Here is an 18,183-nt window from a genome sequence, read left to right on the forward strand (position 1 = left end):
TCCTTATTATTTAATAATTACTAATGGGTTTTTTTTTGTTTGAATTTCCTTGGTTTCCTTTTTGATAAACGATTTCAAACAATATCTAACTTTATGATTCAAAAACACTTTCGTTCAAAATTAGCCTATCTTGCTTTGAATCCTTTTGAGACGCAATTCAATCCATACGACAGCCGGCTCTGACAACGTGAGCTATCAGATCTCTACTACCAAATTTTATGAAGTGCTGGGTAGAAACTTTCTAGTTATAACACATCTGAAATCATGACTTTCTTTGGGTTGCAATAACCCTTAGGTTGTCATGTCTTTAACAATATGGGTATTTGAGAGTTAATGATTCGGCGGCATCAATCCATTTTTGGTTATTTCTATCCTATTAAATAATGGGGATCTTAATATTTGCACTATCAGATTTTAAAACATTCTATAATATTTCTAAAACGGTAAGTATCTGCTGATATTGAATCAATATCGGCCACAAAAGTTTAAACTTAGAAGTGAATCCACTTTCTAGGGATGAAGCCAACCAAGGTGAATAAAAAGAAATTTTTCCTTAGGCAAATGTCGCCGGTGCATGCACGCAAAAATGAGTGTGTGTGTATGTGTATGCGGCACCCATGACGTTTAAAATATCACTATTTTCATGGCAGCCAAGGGCTGTGAAGGTAGAAATGAGATTTTGGTTACAAAATTGTATGTGTTGCCTAAGACCATAAATTGTTAATCTTGTACAGTTATTGTGAGTGAACAGTGCTCATAAGACTGAAGTGAACCTAATTGAACGGCCCCTGTGGTGGAGACACAAGAATTTTTAGATCGACAGTGATCTGATCTCTACTCCATTTGCTATCGTTTCAGGTTTCAAACTCCCTTGAAAATGGTTAGTCTAGAAACAGTAATCACATCTTATTTTGAACCTCCATGTCGTCAACTTCTTGTTCTGGGTTTCTTTTATTAAATTTTATATGTTTTTATCATATAAACATATACGACCTTATCATGGTTTTGGGAAGATTTAATCAGGCCAACCCAGTCATCCATGGCAAACAGAATCCAGCCATGCTTTTAGCAAACGAGTGGACATGGTTCGAGCCGTATCGCAGACATAATGGCCACACAGGGTCCACCCACTCTTAAGTGTTTGTACCATCATCCTGGACCAGCATTTTCTAGATGTCAATCTGTTCCGCTTCTATCCAAGTTGGGTTGGGTACCCAACAGATACCCCATACCGGGCCTGATTGAGCCCGGTTTGGGTCCAAAAAAAATCAGCTCATATTGGGCCGGCTCGACCGGGCTCGATTCGGTCTATGCAATCCATGACCCTTGGAGCTTTTGAAGATGAGTTAGACAGAGAAATTGAGATGATGCCAGCATCATGCTGGTTTCAACCTGGGACGTAGGGGTCGAAATAATGAGGAGCCAGGGCTTCTTATGCCGAGAATGGATTTCTCAAAATTGAAAACAGACCAAAAGAATGGATTTACAAAGCCGAACAATATATATATTTTTAACCGGTCGGGCAAGCCCAAGCTTGGGTTTCGAGTGTTCGGCCGAGGGAGCTCAAGTTTGGGTTTCGGATGTCGGGCCAACTCGAGCTCGACCTTATCGAATCATGCCCAAGTGTAGTTTTACCAAGACAGACCTAGTCGTCTCCCATCTAGTTCAGTTTGACTTTAGGTTGCCCAACCGAAGTCAGGTCCGACTAGCTTGAGACGTGACATTTACATGCCAAGCGATTGGGTATTGGTGGAATCTAACGCTTAGATCTGGAATGAAGTACGAAACTGCATCGAGAGTTTGGGTCTGCTTGATTGATGATCGGACAACTCGATTTGATTCTTAGCCAACTGTTCATCTACGAATATATTTTTACCAAACTGATTGTCGAAGTGCAAGGTCTCCCAGTTGAAGGAATATGAGAATATTCTCACTTGGTTTTGGAGATTGTTTATTGTCCAACTGACCATTCAAACCGCAGATATTACGTGGTGCGACACATCACATGAGAAACAATAAATGTAATCTGTCTTTTTTCTCACCTCCCAGAGAGAGGTAAAAAAAAACTGTGTGTGTGTATCTACGTATTTTGAAATGATGTATGTAAATTTAGATGCCAATTTGAATATATTTATAAAGATAAGATAAACATGTAAATGGTCCATAAGTTACAGATAAAACAGACATGTAACTTGAACTACAAGCACCAATCCACTTAAATACAAGGGAAAGTTCGTTTTTCTGAGCCTATTTTTTATTAAGATCAATGATCAGATTACAGTTAATTCCGAACCCTGACGAGGTCCTGACCATTTAATTGAAAAACCCTTCTATGACCGGACCACTTAATTGGTTCGGTTCATAGTTGAGGCCGACCGGTGGGCAGCGCCGGTTGGATTGATTGAGCCCACAATTTGAGTAAAGCTGATCATCATCCGCCCCTTCCATGAACTGGCATGCATATAAAGTCTAAAAGCAACAAGTTTAGTCCCATGCGCGAAAGAGTAAAAGTGAATTTTTTTTTTTTAACTATTGTGCGATGATAATGCAGCCCCAACATATACAGCCAAAGAAGAAACAAATCTACAAACTATAAAAAAAAATGCGTAAACATACAAATATGGAAACCTTTTTATGTAACTGTCTCGTTTTAATGGTAATTTGAAGACATTAGGTTTCATATGCGTGTGCATAGAAAATTAAATTTTCTAGTTATTCGTTCATTCAAATGTCTCACACACGTAGCCCGATGCATTTAGATGGATGAATGGCAGAAGAATCTAATAATCATATATATAGCAAAATAATAAATGAAGATTTGGTTGTAAATTAAACTGAACATTGTTAGAAAGTTTCATGGCATATTTCCGAAAATAATAGGACAAAGGAAAATTATCTTTGGATTATGAATCTTTGACTTTGAAATCAGAAAATGAAATTAGAAACTGGAAAACAATATCAACCGAAAAAAAGTAGAGAAGAAGAAGAAGAAGAGTAGAAGGCAAGACTGGAGGGAACTTTGAAAACAATTGTTTTTGTTCTTAAACGGTGCATTTGATATTTGATGGATCGGTAGGGCTGCACAACGAGTTGAGCCAACTCGGGCTCAACTCGAACTCGCTCGACAAGGCTCGAGCAATGGGGGACATGGGTAGTCACCTGGTCCACGGCGATGACTTCAGATCTAGGACCCGATCAAACCATCAATGAAGTTTCGGTTAAGTGCTGCTCGTCCCCCAACCCAAAACATTTTAAACTAAACTTTTTCAATCACAGGAAATTGGTTTTTATGAGTCCGATATGAAGATGTCTTAAGAATTTGTGAAATTAAAAAAAAAAAATTGTTACATATCTGTTAGCATATAAAATCCAAGCTATCAATTGAGAACAGCAAAGATCCGAAGAAAGCCGAAATCTGTTCCAAGATCATCAGCGTTTGGCAATCGTGACTAAAAGTATAAACTAAATGCGAAGCCTCCTTTTGAAATTATAAAAAAAAGGCGTTAAATGGACCTTTTCCACATTTATAATTTATCTGACTCTCACTTAAAGAGTATTTCAAAATAGTCAGTGAAATTAAATTTCCTACTTATGCGTTCTCTCTTTCAAAATAATGACACAAGTACCCTTGAGAAAAACGTAAATGAATGAGTCTCATAAATTTCCTTTCAAAATAATGACACAAGTACCCTTGAGAAAAACATAAATGAATGAATCTCATATAGCACCATATACGCCTTTTTAATGACATAGTAAAAAAATAAATGTCAAGTACAGATATGTGCGTCACCCTCTTTTTGTGGTCCTTCTTTTTTCAACATAAGAGCATTTTGGTCCTTTCGGCTTCTTCAAGAAGACAATAATGGACAAGATTAAAACTACAAAATCTCCTTTTTTTTCAGGAGTCAAAACCATGTATTCAGTTCGAATCCTAGAGGATACTATCTTGATCATATTAACAAGTTTTGATTTTGGAATTAAGAGCACATTGTAGAGGCCAAGTTCTTATCCCTTTTATTCTCATTCTCCTCTCTCTCTTTTGGTACCTCAGGACTATCTAAATTATATTTTATATAAATCTGTGGTACTGGGTATAATATCTGAGGCCAAATATTTTATCACTAAAAAGGGACGCAAGTTGCCCCCCTTAGTTTCATAGGAAAATAGTTTCTCATTCACTTGAAAATACAGTGGAACCCATTCCCAGTAGGCAACGGCATCTATTTATATCATCTTGCATAAAGCTGCCAATGCTAGGGTTTTGGAAAATGATACTCAAATCAAATCTTACTATCTTGCTAAAGGTATTCTCCTATCTCGAGATTTTAACTTGCACTAGTGCAAGGAGTAGACAGTGCACGTGATAGCTTGCTGAATAACTTGAGAGCAATGGCGGAGCTAGAAAAATTAACTAGCGCGTAGCGGCGGTACGTGTTTAAAAACATTTATGTTTAGAGGAACACTTGTATATGTATAAAAGTAAACAATACATTTTCCAATGTAAAAATAAATGTGCTGCTTGCTTTCAAAACCTGGTTTAAGAGGTGTCATTCAAACGCCCCGCCCCATGAAATAATAAATATGACCTTTCATCACTTGACCCTCAAGTTTTTCGAACCATCACCAAGTTCTTTGGCCGTTAATTAAAAAATCCATGCTATTTTACCCTAATTTTTAGAATAAGAATAAGTTGTGCACCTAACGTTTGTATTTCAATAAAACAAACACCTCGATAATTTGGAATAGTTAAATGCGCATCTTAGCCGTTAGGTGTTGTGGAACAAAGAGCTTAGTTGGTGGGTGCTTGCTTCAATTATCTGAATGCATTGAACTCATTAGCGAGCTACCTCAACGTCATAAATGTAAGGGCCTATCCTATCACGTGTTGGCAAACATGGGGAGTTGGCTTGAGAAGATCCTTCTTTTATTTGGGTTGGGTCATGAGTTAAGATCCATCAGTGACTCGGAACGGTATTGCTTGGGTTTGGATGCTAACTGCTTTAAGGTGTAAGCATCCATCTTGCTTTTTAAATTCTTAACTATCCTTTGCTTAATTCGTTTTCATAAGAAAAGCGACCTAAAATGAACACGAGTCCAAATATATTCTTACCGTCGACTTTTAAACATCGAGAGACCAATGGAGAATCGGGTGGTTGATAGAAGGATAATTTCTTGGTAAACACAAAGATAATTTCTTGATAAACACAAGCTAAAGTGTTGTTAGATTCGTGACCCACTTTCATGGTCAGAGTCATTGTTATAACCAAGATTATGTTGCTTAGATTATAGTAAAATTATATTAATATAAGAACTGACCCAATTGAGTTGTCGAGTCAACTCATTGACCCACTGACCTAGCCATCTGTCTGTTGATCCGAGTCCGATTTTTGAGTTTTCCAACTATGGACTACTGGAGCACTTGCAAACCGATAGACCTCTAGGCCCTTCTCGACCATAAGGAATTAACTAGAAAGTTTAGATTAAAATTTACTTACTCTTTTATTAGTCTATCAATTGATAGAACTTGAAACAATCTTAATCTTAATCTTAAGCAGGCAGGTTGTATGTTGTAACTCATAACAAGGGACAATGTGTTATGTGTTAGAACCTGGCTACCTGGCTAAATATAAATGATAAAAATGATATAGATCAAAATGTCGCACAAAATAGCAAAAATGCCCTAAACCGTTAGAACATGTTTTTTCTGGTTAGTGGCATAATATATTTCTCCTATTGTCCGTATGGACTGATTTAACTATTTTGCATCGACGACTTGAGGATGCAATTCATTAGCAACATGGGGCAAGGGGAATAACACTGAATTCTGATTATCACTACCAACCACCCAATTGTATTTCTAGGAACGGGAAAACGAGTTGACTTGTAAGTGATTTCACCTTTACTTGTCCGGTTTAGGTATTTCTGAAATTGACAAGCATTTGTATGGGATAAGGTCAATGGATGAGGGCTCTGCTGCAAAAATAATTTCAAAATTTAGAGGGCAGTCTTGAAATTAAAACTTTCGAATTGGGTAGTTTGTTTTCCTCTTCTTTATGCCAAAAAAAACCTCTCTCTTTCTCGGCCTCGCATATATAAATCGGCTTTCGCCGTTGCTTCATTTTCTCTGCTTCATCTATCTCTGTTTCTCTTTGCTCTCCTCCTTTTCGAGTTCCGCCTCCGATCAGGTATTCCGTTTCTCTTTCTGGTTGTGTTAGGATATGTGGCTGTGAATTTTGGTCTTCGTGTCCCTTTGTTCTTTTGAATCCTTTACCGTTTAGTTTTCTTTGACCGTAGGGTTTACCTTTTTTATTGATTGGATTGTGTTCCATTTTTTGTGTTGTTTTTCTGGGGTTAGGGTTTTCCTTACGTCCGTCGCAGCCATGTCTCTGAGGCCAAACGCGAGGACTGAGGTCCGCAAGAAGAGTTACAAAGTCGCCGTGGACGCCGATGAGGCCCGGCGGAAGAGGGAAGACAACATGGTGGAGATCAGGAAGAACAAGAGGGAGGAGAATCTTCTGAAGAAGAGGAGGGAGGGTATGCAAGCCCAGGCCTTCGTGCCCACCATGCAGGCAACTGCCATGGAGAAGAAGGTACCCCTGATCGAACTCTTTGTTGATATTTTGAACTGTCGTTAGTGTCTTGGAATTCATTTCTCTTGATAGATCCGTTTTGTTCGTCGGGGATCCTGTTGCGATTTCTTAAAATGTCAGAATGCTATAGGAGGTTTATTTTGGTTGTCGTCGGGGATTGGTAGCGTTTCGAAGTTCGTATTGCATAATCAGTATCTTTTTATGATTTATAGTGTTTGATTTGTTTATTAGATTCAATAGCGTTTCGATCTAGGTGTCATTTTCAATTTCTTTCGATAAACAAACCATTAGTTTCTTTTGCTGATGATCCTATTTTGTCTGATCTTGTTTGTTATGGTGGAAATCATCATCATCATTAGTTAGAGTCTCTTCCTGCAATGATTGCGGGGGTTTGGACAGAGGACAGCAACCTGCAGTTAGAAGCAACTACACAATTTAGAAAGCTTCTTTCGATAGGTATATGTTTTTTTCTGCAAGGACCCCTTTGGTTGCCTCTTAGTCTGTCTCATGTAGTAGGTCTTTTCATTAATCTCTATCTTCTTGCCTTGGCCAGAGCGCAGCCCCCCAATTGAAGAAGTAATTCAAGCTGGTGTCGTACCACGGTTCGTGGAGTTTCTTACTCGATCAGATTTTCCTCAGCTTCAGGTCCGACTGTCTTTGGGATTTGGTGTATCATAGGGGTTTCGAAGTTGACTTATTATCATATGTGTTTATCTTTTCGGTTCTTTGGTCGTTACAGTTTGAGGCGGCTTGGGCTTTGACAAACATTGCCTCTGGAACTTCGGAGAACACAAGAGTTGTGATTGATCATGGCGCAGTTCCCATTTTTGTTCAGTTGCTTTATTCCTCCAGCGATGATGTCAGGGAACAGGTAACTTTTTGCATTCCTATCACTCTGTAAGAAACCTACACCTGAACTGGGCTTTCTAAATTTTCTATTCTTCCCACAATCCTTGTAGGCTGTGTGGGCTTTAGGAAATGTTGCAGGAGACTCTCCAAAATGTCGAGATTTGGTGCTCAGCCATGGTGCCTTACTCCCATTATTGGCGCAACTAAATGAGCATGCCAAACTGTCCATGTTAAGGAATGCCACTTGGACTCTATCGAACTTCTGTCGAGGCAAGCCTCAGCCACCATTTGAGCAGGTTATAGTGACATTGCCTTTCCAAGTTGATAGTGTTTTTGGCTACCTATGTGCTTTTTTGCTGTAACGTCTGTTGGTTCTTAACGCAGACAAAACCTGCACTTCCTGCACTTCAGCGCCTTATTCATTCAGCAGATGAGGAGGTGTTGACTGATGCATGTTGGGCACTTTCTTATCTTTCTGATGGAACAAACGACAAAATACAAGCAGTTATTGATGCGGGGGTCTGCCCCAGACTTGTTGAGCTTCTTCTGTATGTGTTTTGTATAATAATGATTTTCTCACGTGTTGATTTTCCTATTTATATTTGTAGTTTCTCTGGATCTCAGTAAGGTTGCTCCTTATTCTTTTCTTTTTTCCTTTTCAAGTCACCCCTCACCTTCGGTTCTCATTCCTGCACTTCGTACTGTGGGGAACATTGTTACTGGTGATGATCAGCAAACTCAGGTATCTGCTACGGAACACAGTTTCTTGTTAAGTGCACATTTTGTTGTTTCGAGAGTTATGTATGTTTTTTTTTTCTTTGGAAAAGATGACATGATCTGGGTACTCTTCTTTTCTGATTGCCTCTCCATGTCTGCAGTAAATAGGCTATCTATCAGTGCATTTGGAATTTACAACTTGTGTCAGTTATTGACAGATGTGGTTGTACTATAGGGCAATTGTGAGACTGTTCTTATTTTGATCTTTTATGGACCCTGATAATTTTTGGTAGATTGCCAATTTGTTTTCCAACTACAACTCAATGCATTTATAAATTTGGTTTTTTGGTGAGAACGTGTTTTATTATTTGATGCAGGAGTTCACTGTTATAGCTGTTAATTTTTGTTTGGTTTATATATTTTTGTTGAAATTTCAAACCTGATACAATCTCAATGATACTAATTTTTAAATTATTGTAAGTATAATGCTGTATATTTTCTTGTTATACACTTTAAAGTGCATGGAAAAAAAAAAATCAATGGCAACATATTCCTTTTTCTAGATGCCACTCTTTCTACCCCCTTCTATTAAATGCCAACAAGCTTGAGAAAACAATTTGGTCACTGCTGGAGAAACGTCCTTGTGAATCTAGAGTTGTCAATGCTTATTGTTGTGAGGGATATATTATTGATATGAAGGCGATTAACATGACTGTCAGTTTCTTTTCCTCTAATGTGGTACAAACTTCTGAGATGCATAAGGGGATGGTTTTCTTTTCTTTTTTCTTTTTTTTGGTTTCCCCCTTCTTTTCCCTAGTGAATGAAATAATATCTAATGATGAATAGACGGATGACTTTTCTGGATATCGAGTTCCAAACTCTTGCAGCTCTGATCTTTTGCATGTTAAATGCCAATTCTTTTCTAATTTTATTTTTTGGGTAAATAATTTTTTGCTGAATGAGTTTTTGTTTTAAGTTGGTCCTTTTAGTTGGTGCAGTCCTTTTCTCATACAGTAGTTTTTGTTCTTTCGCTCAATGGATTTGTTGGTCAATGTTTGTGAACTGGGATGTCACATAAGAATACTTTGTTTGATGGTCCTTTGTACATCCACGATTGGGTTAAGCATTCACATGAAACTAAAAAAAGATAAGTCAACAAATAAAGAATAGTGCACACTTGATGCGACATCTTTGATGCTGAATATTCATGGCCTGTTCTGTTTCCTCATTGTCCATTCCGTTTTGTATGGACAATGATTTGATGTGGGTGGACTGGCTGAGGTGTGACATGTAGCAATGAATGTGGAATTTTGTGCGTTATGTACTATGTTGTCACCTCATATCACTATGTCTGGAACTCTAGTAAGTTTTAAACTTCTAGTATTTTATTCTGATCGGTGTGGGTGTTTTTGCAGTTTTATTCTTTTGATATTAATTGTTTAATAATAGCACTGTAAGATGTAAAAATAGAATTAGCCGAAAGACCGGAAACAGATCATGGTAGTCTCAACTTTCAAGTACTGGGTATTTGAAAAGTATGTCACAGTGATGTCAATTTATGCTATGTTCTTAGAATCAGCCTGAATCAGCAGATTTGAATTGAATTGGTGGAAAACAGATTTGGTTCGGTGACCGATTTGAGGACGTGTGTCAGCTTTTAGTGTTTTTAAAATATTTGCTTAATTTCTGTATATTTTTTATTTATTTTTAAAATGGTTATTTTTAATATTTTTGACCAATTTATAACCAATTCATCTGAGTGTGTGAATTGGCTGATGTTGATTCGGTTTAGGAACTTATTTACAAGATTAAACTTATGTGGTAAATATGATTTCTTATTTTATCTTTTTCTCAATCGAACTTGTTGCCTTTTCCCCCATTAAACAAGATTTGCTGTTTTTTCCTTTTTCCTGTTACATGTAACTTTTAGTTGCACACATCAGTTTTTTTTTGTGACATGTTCTCTTAATTTATACTAAAGTTCTATAATTTTTTTTTCATGATGTATGAGATGACTGGAAGTTAGTACGTATGTTAAATGTGGTCTCTTGGTCTTTTCACCATGACGGCAAAAGAAAATATGTTTTGAGATTTCCGCGTAAAAGGTTTCCTTTTACCGAAAACAATATTGGTCTTATAGGTTTCTTGTTTGTGGTAACCTGTCAAGTGGATTCATTGGGATCGGCAGAGGCATTATGAACTTGTGGAAAAACACATGAAGCACCACACTAAATGCCACCCATGACACCTCCAGGAAATTTCTTGTGCGCTGAGAGGGAAGATGAAGCACAACACATACTTAGAAACTAGGGTACTGTGGTAAATATTAGTTAACCAAATGACTGTAACCTGAGTAAGGCTGGGCGTTGGGTTGGGTACTTGGCCCGACTCATGCCGAGGGTCTGAAAAAAAAGGCACCAGTGGGTTCGACTGAGCCCAGTTCGGGCTGATAAAATTTTTTAAATACATATTTTATTGATTTTTATACATAATTATAATATTTTATTATGATTAATTATATTTGCATATTATTTTATATTAAAAATATATATTTTTAATTTAATCGGGCTGGGTTCGGGCTTGTGTTTTAGGTGTCAGGCTGGCCTGAGTTTTAGGTGTCGGGTCGGCGTGAGCCTGACTCCTTAATGGGCCGGGCTGGCTGGATGCCCAGGCTTAAACCTGAGACAGTTTGAGAATTGGCCTATATCTCAGTAGGTTATATATAAAATTTGAAAAGGCAAATGGTTTTTTGTAAACATGTCAAACATTGAGCTGTTTGACATTTTTCCCCTGGCATTTCCTGGAACAAGTAAATTGCCTTTATTGGAAGTTGGAACCCATGGAACAGCCAGTCCGGCACACTCAACTGTAATGTGTTGACTTTGTTCACTCCCACAGGCATTGCACATAGCAGGAACAAGTTTGTTTGTTTTCCTTCTTTTGTTGAATGTAAGACTGTTCCGTCCCTTCATTCCACCAGCTTCGTTGTGTGAAAATCCCTGTAACCCCGTCTCTTCTCTCTCCCTGCCCCTCTCTCAGACACATGCACACACAGAGACACATATTAAAACTTTCTAGCTTTTTTTTTTCCAGTTGGCATGAAACTGAATTTTGCCTTTACTTTTTTCTCTATTAGATTCAGCCCTATTTTCTCCTTACTGTAACATGGATGCTAAGTGCTAACACACATTCTCTCTAAACAGTTTATTTCAGTTCTATTTTTCCATTGATATTATATCATGGATGCTAGATTTTGTATCATCTGTTGGTTCTTGAGGTTTCGTTCCAAAACTGTCGACACTGTTCTGGACCTTGTCATATACTGAGAAATATCACAATCACATTCCTTCTTGCTTTATGGAGTATGTAAACCTTAAATTGTGAAATAACTTGATGTTATTCTCTGATGCAAGGTTCGATCTTATAGATTTTTGTTTAATTCTTCAGTATGTGATCAATCACCAAGCACTGCCCTGCTTGTTGACTCTTCTGACACATAATCATAAGAAAAGCATAAAGAAGGAAGCATGCTGGACAATTTCCAACATCACTGCTGGCAACAAGCAACAGATACAGGTGCCTTTCGCTCTGTTAAGTTCAATAAGATTACAATGATAATCTTTGCCATCTATGATAGGTTACAAGAACCTTTGTTAAATTTGTTTAAGAAATCAGTTAAAAAGGATGGTTTGTCTCGCACTCTATATCACTTTACTGGAAAGTTGAAACTGACATTTCCTTCTATTTGTTGGAGAGGATACGTAACACTGCTCCAAATAATGCTCTGTTTTTTAATATTTCAGGCTGTGATTGATGCTGAGATCATCCATCCGCTTGTCCAGTTGCTTCAAACGGCTGAGTTTGACATCAAGAAGGAAGCAGCTTGGGCAATCTCAAATGCCACTTCTGGTGGCACGCATGATCAGATAAAGTATGTCACAGTGATTTGACTTATTATTACCATGTAAATCGTCCATGCTTGGAAAGACGATTTTGCTTTCCAACCATAAAATCTCTTTTTCTCACCAAGTTGGGTTCTTGTTATAGGTACCTTGTGAGTCAAGGTTGCATCAAGCCATTGTGTGATCTTCTGGTTTGCCCGGACCCCAGGATCGTGACAGTTTGCCTTGAAGGACTAGAGAACATATTGAAGGTCGGGGAAGCGGAGAAAAATATGGGCAATACAGGAGGCGTGAATTTGTATGCTCAGTTGATTGATGATGCTGAGGGTTTGGATAAGATTGAGAATCTGCAGTCTCATGACAACACAGAGATCTATGAGAAGGCTGTTAAAATACTTGAGACCTACTGGTTGGAGGAGGAAGATGAGACGCTGCCTCCAGGGGACCAGTCTCAAGTAACATTCCGCTTTGGGGAGACTGAGCTCCCATCTCAGGGTGCAAGGTTTAATTTCTCCTAGAGGTAGTAGCCTACCGTACGCCTCCAGTGCTCATTGTCTTGCTATGATGCAACTTATGCCAGCGTCTTGTTGTACGCAGAGTGGATGGACCGCATGTCGTCAGTCTGGTGTCGTTGCCGAGGTCTTCCACTACTGGTTGCAAGGGTACAGCCAGTAGTCGGGTCTTGTTTGATTGTCGGGAGGTATGTCCACGTAGAACTGGCACTCCCTTCGCTGGACTCAGCGGTGGTGTGCTGGTCCAGCAGTGGTGGTCAAGGTCGAGGTGGTGGTTCTGCCACTGTCATTGGCGGGTGTCAGGTGGTGAATCGAGGTAAAATAGTATTATTTTTCTTTGTTCCTCCTATTTTGCCTATCTGTGTAAGGGATGGTCAGGGTTTGGGTTGCCGTAGCTTGTGGGGCTTCTTTTGAGATTCATGTGTTTTTTAGTTGGAAGGGTCTTTGAGGGGGTCCTCGGAAAAAGATATTGTAACGAGTTCTTTTTAGAAGGTATTAGCTGCTGTCCAACAATGAAGAGTAAGTCTTTTTATTTGTATGTTGAAATTGCATGTTTTCCTTCCCTTACATTGTACCTTCGGATGCTTTTTGTGGAAACGAGCGTCTCCGCTGTCTTTGGTATGTAGAAAGGTTTTTAAGATTTGGTCAAACTTCGGAAGCGGTCCCTCTCTCTCTCTCTCTGTGTTTGAGGTTATCATGGTTGGGTTGTGTTTGACCTCCATTGAGTACAGGAGAAGAAAACAGAAAAGAAACTAAAAATGCCAGTCAGAAGTGGTCAGTATTTCTGCTTCGGCACGCCTTTAATTTTTTAATTTTTTTTGCGGTAAAAACCAACTTTTCAAGTTTTAAATAATCGGGGATCAGCAGTTACTGTCTGTTAGGCTTCCTTGCCTGAATAACCGAGATGTGTAGCCCAAGATCGATAGTTTGTACTACCTAATCGGGTCTGCATTTATGTGCTGAAAGTTATGTACTTGAAATGTTCTTTGGTTAATCATTGTTCTCGAATGCACTGGACGATGGGAAAAATGAAAATGGGTAATCCATTAATGTTTTGCATGAAGCTGATGTTGGGCCTGTTGTTGATCGGATGAACGGGAAGCTGTCTTTGCCTTTTTCAAATGTGCAGTTAGTACCGACATGCATGCATGAGAGTTCCAAAATTATTTTCTGAATTTTACACAAATGTCTTATAATGTTTTAAATTGTCATGCCCTGTGTCCTAGAACTGGGTCCGGCAATAGGTAGTCAACGTCATTGGGATGCCTAGACGGTAGAATGATAGGTATGGCACATGGCTATCTTATATTTACCACCCATCGCATCGCTTGCTTACCGCAGGAAGGCGTCGTGGTACAGCAACTGGGAGACAAGAATATCTAAGTCACGGCAAGGAATCCCGTACCGTAGAAATCAAAGATTGCTAGACATGGAACCATAAAGAAGACAAAAGTGAAACATGGTACGGTAGTTAGGTTCCTGGTAGAACAAGGCGAGTTCGCTAGGCTGCCTGGAAGAGCTCATGCCATAGAGCGGACGAGGAACAACACATCTTGACTACCCTTTAACCTACAGTTTCCAATCTAACTAAACCGAGTATCCCCAAAATAAACCCCTAGTCACTAATTCTCCGTTGTGTAAGCGAAAAATTGGATCCTTTTGCTCGACATTTTTCCAAAGTCTTGTTCATAGGGAACCCGCGGCGCAAAACTAACCTAAAGAAGGAAACTCACGGTCCTAATCCATAGTAAATCGAGTAACCGAGCAGTTTCAGGTGGCATGGACCACCGCAGGCCTTCTGACCCACTCCTGAACAGCGTACCAGAGCCATGATAAACTCTCTGCCTCGCAGACAATAGATCGAGTTTGACTAGGTCCATTGACACACGACTCTTTGCATGACCTAAATGGGACCAGGGTCAGGTATGGAGAAGCTCGGCCAACACAGACCTCGAAGATGGTAGAAAGTTGGGCCAGATAACGGAGATAACACCTCGTCGGCGCAGCACAGCTGATCACCACCTGGAAGCCGGCCGGCACTTCGATATATCCTCAGCGTTCAGCCCAAGTCCGACCAGAGCCGCTTGTCTTCATGTTCATGTTCTTGCTTCCATGAACAGATTTTACACCCAGTTCCCTGCTTTCCACAAGCTAAGAAAAATACTGAGAATTAATCACTCCCATACCCTCTCGAATCGTCATACGTTGACAGATGCAATCGGAGAAAACTGACAAGATCGTCGCACGAACACAAGACAAACAGTTGGCAAAACGCTCGCATCCCGTCGTCTTCACCTCAACCTTCGAATATCGTTGAGATTTTAATTGTTTTGGAGCATCTACTAGTGCAGTAATTGGAAAGCAAGATGAGAGAGAAAGACAAAGAGAGAGAGAGAGATCTCTATTTCCGAGCAACTTGGATACCATCTTCGTTTCTCCCCTGTTTGAGAATGAGAAAGCGAGAGAGTCAAGCATAGACAGAACCGCAGGAGAGCGCCATCAACAGGACGGCGGCCTCTTCCTCCTCGTTCCCTAAGATCTTAAACTTGAGGGGGACACCAACATGCTTCCTCCTCCCTTGCTTCTCTTTATCTTCCTTCTGAAATCCAAGGGCCGCCGCCGCCTTCCTCCTTTTCCTGTACCTGATTCCGCAAGCATTACACAGAGACTGCAACCATAAAAAATACATCATCAACATTCAACAATAAAATCCCACGAATAAAGATACAAGATACAAACAAGAGAGAAGGAGGAAAACACTGTAATCAAAACATCACTTAACAGACCTTAGGCCCGCGCGGCCCACTCCTCCACAACGGAGTCTTCGTAGTTTGACAATCGACACAGACTCTAGAAACGCTACTCATTTTCAGCCCATCAACCCTGTCCTCCGCACTCCAAATCTCCTCTTTCCTTTGGACTTTCTCCTTGAAATAAGATGTCTCAGGCAGCTGATCAAATAATACATCAGTAAGATAATCCCATAAACAAAAGCGAGAGCTACAAAACCAAGACAAAACAGGGGAAAAGACCAACCTCATTAAGATCGAGATTAAGATGGATAGCACTGCGATCTTCAACTCCTTTAGGGGCCAGGAACGGATGGAACATATCTTCTCTGCCAGGGCAACTGCTTCAGTGTGACAAGGTTGGATAACTGCCAAGCGGAGATCTCATTCTTTGCGCACTGGACATAAACGAACAATCCTGTTAAGGAAAATTACTGAAAACGGGATCTGACAACTTCTCTTTCTTGGAGAATAGAGTACAGACGCCGCCAACGTAAGAGATCTCGGCAAGATCAGCCACAGCAAATAGCGGCTTGCGAGCAGAGGGAAGGAAAGCATCGACCAAGATACGTTAAGGGCAGCTTGAATATATTTATTTGGAAAGAGACATGGAAACACACATTCCCTGGGAGAGGAAGCCTTGCGGCTCAAGTCTGCGCAAACAGTTTCCTTTTTTTTTAGGGGACTATTTTAGCCATTTGAGTCAGACCCGAAGACGACCAAGCCAAAATCTAAGGGTGTGCATCAGTGGTTCGTCTCGGGTTCTATCGTTTGAGTCGGTTTTCTCCTCCAAAGTTTAAATGTGAGCAAGAAGACCCACGACTCCCACTTTTCTTTTTCTTTCTCTTCTGGTTTTCCAAAGTCTAGTCTCTTCTGGTTAGCTGGACAAAGATCTTGTTTACTGGAGAATATTCTTATCAGCAACAATAGACCTTTTATCGTAATCTATTGTTCATAAGTTGTACACATACAACATTTATTCAGTTTTTCAACGAGGGACATGAAGCCAAGGCTTCTTCTTCCTTGGATCCTGTCAGCTTGCATAGATAGTTATCGCCACTTGAGCCGCAACATTGGTTTGTCGTTGAGATGGACACAAATGATAACATGCATAAAGGCCAAAGAGAGTATTTCCAAGTTTAACCCAATTGATGCTTGTTTAATGATGTGCAATCAATTCATGTTACTAAAGGGGAACGAACATGCAACCCGGCTCGGTAAGTTACAGTGTCCAATGAGATTCGGAAGGCGAACCGGGAAGCCGATGAGGGCACAAAAGGAAAAAGTCTACATCATCTTTTTAAATATTTAAAAGGGGACAAGCAAGTCATTCCCCAAAAAGACAATCCCGGAAAAAGGCAAGCAAAAGGCGGAGGGTCAGACGTGGGGAATCGCAACGCTGCGCCGTTGCTGCACTGAAACGTGTCGAAAAGGGAAGCCATAGAGCAGTAGGGGCAATATGGTCATCCTCGTCATGGAGAATCAACCGTCTTGCGGTTCGGGAGACGTACATTTACGGATTTAGCCCTGTAATGGCGGTCGACGATGGCCATACCTCCCTGTGAGAACCACACCGACGTCACCCTCTGCGGGCCGGGCACTGCCTGCCTTCTCCTCTTGAGGGCTGGTCAACAACCCTCCTTCTTCCAAACACGAAAAAAATAATTTAATAACAATTAAAATTTAAAAATAAATTTTCCGGTAACCGAAGGAAAATGCAGAATTCGCGAAGCGGCGGTAATGGCATGAAAACGTCCATGGCTTTTTACATGTTTGCCCTTGATTTCTCTCTTGCCTTCTTTTTCCAATTTTTATTTGGCCTGAAAATCAACGTTGCATTTATATTTGAGTCGTGTGGGAAAGCTGGAGATGCATAATGACGGAAATGACCTTAGCGGGAGGAGGATCTCCGGGAGGGACACATCGGCCAATGACAAATTCGGTTAGGGACCTTTTCGAGACCGGTCGGACACTCGCTTCCATAAACCCTGCTGCCGCCAAAAATAATAAATTAAAAAGTTGGAGGGAAAAGCCTCCAAGGCGGCCGCTGCGCGAAACCCTAATCAACCTTTAATGCGCTCTCTTCGGGTCTCGGTCCATCCCATCTATCGGATGATCGTAGCCCAATTCGATCCGAACCGCGGTATCGTTTTCATTTCTGGTGCAGAGTCCGATATGGATTTGTTCGAACGACCTCTCGGGGGCGCCCATCTAAACTGATAAAAACAGTCGGATTCGGGTCGGGTGTTGCTGCGCGCCATTGTTTCACATCTGATCAACCGGATTATTTGCTCTTTCCATTTGGCGCAGGTTTCAGTACCAGCCACAACATGGTAGATTGCTGTCACAAGGATATCTTGAACTTTGCCCAAATGGTTCAAAAATGTGTTTGGTCTAGATGGGTTGAAAACTATAAGTTCGAAGTTGCCGAGAACCAGCAGATGACGACTCGTTCATTGTAGATTAATTCTGGAATGCTAAGTGGGGACTAGCATAACATGTAAAGGCCTCAAGTTAAAAGGAAAATGAGGACTCTAGTAGAGAGCTAAGAGAAAGCACATGCATCTCATGGTTGCGATTACGGTAAGAGACTAAAGGCCACAGAAAGTATAGTTTTTCTCAAGCTTTGGCTATGAACTTCGCCTTAGCACAACAAAATTGCTCAGGAAAAATGACGGCGCTGTTGTGTTCAACCGCACATCGAATCAACTCCGTGAAAGAGTTCTACACCAGTCGTCAAGAAAGGGTATCGCCTCACGAAGAGCCCTTTGTCCCTTTCTTTTCCTAAAAGGATTTGGCCAATGTATCTCTAACGATATCTCAC

At 40.2% G+C, this 18,183-nt stretch overlaps 2 protein-coding genes across 2 annotated transcripts; one reads left to right on the forward strand and one right to left on the reverse strand.

Moving 5' to 3' along the window:
• The first annotated feature begins 6,060 nt into the window (after nt 1-6,060).
• On the forward strand, nt 6,061-13,108 carry LOC116262273 (importin subunit alpha-1a-like). The gene is made up of 11 exons (XM_031641482.2): nt 6,061-6,185; nt 6,356-6,590; nt 6,950-7,046; nt 7,144-7,235; nt 7,330-7,461; nt 7,550-7,735; nt 7,824-7,987; nt 8,103-8,181; nt 11,604-11,732; nt 11,960-12,087; nt 12,204-13,108. The coding sequence occupies exons 2-11, from the start codon at nt 6,381-6,383 to the stop codon at nt 12,574-12,576; spliced, it is 1,590 nt and encodes a 529-aa protein (XP_031497342.1). The 5' UTR covers nt 6,061-6,185; nt 6,356-6,380; the 3' UTR covers nt 12,577-13,108.
• Nucleotides 13,109-14,860: 1,752 nt separating this feature from the next.
• On the reverse strand, nt 14,861-15,998 carry LOC116263045 (GATA transcription factor 23-like). The gene is made up of 3 exons (XM_031642624.2): nt 15,607-15,998; nt 15,357-15,521; nt 14,861-15,238 (listed from the first exon to the last, which is right to left on the reverse strand). Exons 1-3 carry the CDS (start codon nt 15,679-15,681, stop codon nt 15,038-15,040), a joined length of 441 nt encoding a protein of 146 aa, XP_031498484.1. The 5' UTR covers nt 15,682-15,998; the 3' UTR covers nt 14,861-15,037.
• Nucleotides 15,999-18,183: the final 2,185 nt, after the last annotated feature.

This window comes from Nymphaea colorata, chromosome 10, assembly GCF_008831285.2.
Source record: "Nymphaea colorata isolate Beijing-Zhang1983 chromosome 10, ASM883128v2, whole genome shotgun sequence".
NCBI classification, from domain to species: Eukaryota; Viridiplantae; Streptophyta; class Magnoliopsida; order Nymphaeales; family Nymphaeaceae; genus Nymphaea; species Nymphaea colorata.

Excerpts from the sequence above, each read along its gene's own strand:
- LOC116262273 (XM_031641482.2), top strand. The coding sequence starts at position 6,381 with ATGTCTCTGAGGCCAAACGCGAGGACTGAGGTCCGCAAGAAGAGTTAC. Across the intron at positions 6,591-6,949 it reads CAACTGCCATGGAGAAGAAG|TTAGAGTCTCTTCCTGCAAT; the intron begins GTACCCCTGATC and ends CATCATCATTAG. Across the intron at positions 7,988-8,102 it reads AGACTTGTTGAGCTTCTTCT|TCACCCCTCACCTTCGGTTC; the intron begins GTATGTGTTTTG and ends TTCCTTTTCAAG.
- LOC116263045 (XM_031642624.2), bottom strand. The coding sequence starts at position 15,681 with ATGTTCCATCCGTTCCTGGCCCCTAAAGGAGTTGAAGATCGCAGTGCT. Across the intron at positions 15,522-15,606 it reads TTAATCTCGATCTTAATGAG|CTGCCTGAGACATCTTATTT; the intron begins GTTGGTCTTTTC and ends TTATTTGATCAG. Across the intron at positions 15,239-15,356 it reads GTGGGCCGCGCGGGCCTAAG|TCTCTGTGTAATGCTTGCGG; the intron begins GTCTGTTAAGTG and ends TTATGGTTGCAG.